The 1262-nt window shown below is 32.7% G+C and overlaps 1 protein-coding gene across 1 annotated transcript; it reads right to left on the bottom strand.

The window, feature by feature from the left end:
• Positions 1–390: 390 nt before the first annotated feature.
• LOC108372314 (N66 matrix protein-like) lies at positions 391–967 on the bottom strand (the record flags this gene model as incomplete). Its single annotated transcript, XM_017627982.1, has 1 exon — positions 391–967. A coding segment is annotated over one exon (577 nt), but the record flags the coding sequence as incomplete, so codon positions are not given.
• Between the last annotated feature and the right edge of the window lie 295 nt (positions 968–1262).

The following is a 1262-nucleotide window of genomic DNA, read 5'->3' as shown; positions in this document are numbered from 1 at the left end:
CCCGACGTATTTTATCTGATACTGAAGAAGTAAAGTTTTTTTCACGCCACCTTGTAATTCATGGCGCAAAAACATGGCATGGCGCTGGTATTGGAGGAGAAAGAAACAGGCCTCTTCAACATTGGAAAGCTCAGGTGGAAAAGTAGTTTACTAAGTGGTTTACTAACTTAGCTAAAATCGCTTAAGCCTTTATAAGGTTAATAAAGAAGAAGAGAATCCATCCATTTTTAAGCATCTCATTCTTCGCAAAAAATTCTTGGCGTAATTTTTTTGATCAAAAGTAATAAGAATTTTTTTATTTAATTTTTCTTGTCCGTCGGAGCTCGGCACCATCACCATTACCATAGTTATCATTGCCAATGCTATTATCCTTTATCACTGACATTACCATTAGATACCATTACTATTGCCATTACCATTCTCATTACCATAACCATTACAATTATAAATACCATTTATCCTATTGTCACTACCATCACTCTTACCATTACCGTTTCCATTGTCTCTGCCGTTACCATTAGCATTGCAATTACCATTACGATTTTCTTTACTGATGCCATTACCATTACCATTACAATTACCATAACCTTTACCTTTACCATTACAATTAACATTACCATCACCATTACCAAATTGAGAGCAATTACAGTCATTACCAATAAAATTATTATTGACATTGCCATTACTTTTACCATTACTATTATCATTATCTCTACTATTAGGATTACTTTTAGATTCCAGTACTATTGCTATTACCATTCCCATTAACATAACCATTAATATTGGCATTAGCATTACTATTTTCATTCCATCACCCTTGCCATTACCGTTTCCACTGCCACTGCTGTTACCATTACCATTACAATTACCATTACGATTGTTGTTACCATTCCCATTACTCTTACCATTATCATTATCTTTACCATTACCGTTTTCATTACCATTACCGTTACCATTAAAATTAAAACTACCGTGAGTGTTAACAAATTTAAAGCCATTTTAAAGAAATACGGGATTTATTACAGTTTTTGTATTTAAAATTACGTAAAGATATTGGCAGGTTGTTGTATTGGTTTTCTAGACAAAGTAGACAATCTTATTTCACATTTATGTTGCCAGACAATATGGTATAATTTTGTAACATAAAACAAAGCTCCAATTTAAGGTCTAATCTTTGAAAGATTCTAATATAAATCTTCACTAATGTCGCCGCTGGTTACTAGTTCAAACCAAAATACAAACCGATTTATTTGCTACCTAGC

The sequence above is a fragment of the Rhagoletis zephyria genome, unplaced genomic scaffold, assembly GCF_001687245.7.
Source record: "Rhagoletis zephyria isolate East Lansing unplaced genomic scaffold, Rhagoletis_zephyria_1.1 Rzeph_scaffold_05620, whole genome shotgun sequence".
Taxonomy (NCBI): domain Eukaryota; kingdom Metazoa; phylum Arthropoda; class Insecta; order Diptera; family Tephritidae; genus Rhagoletis; species Rhagoletis zephyria.
Note: the sequence above shows the minus strand (reverse complement) of the source record. Positions and strands in the feature narration are given on the sequence as shown.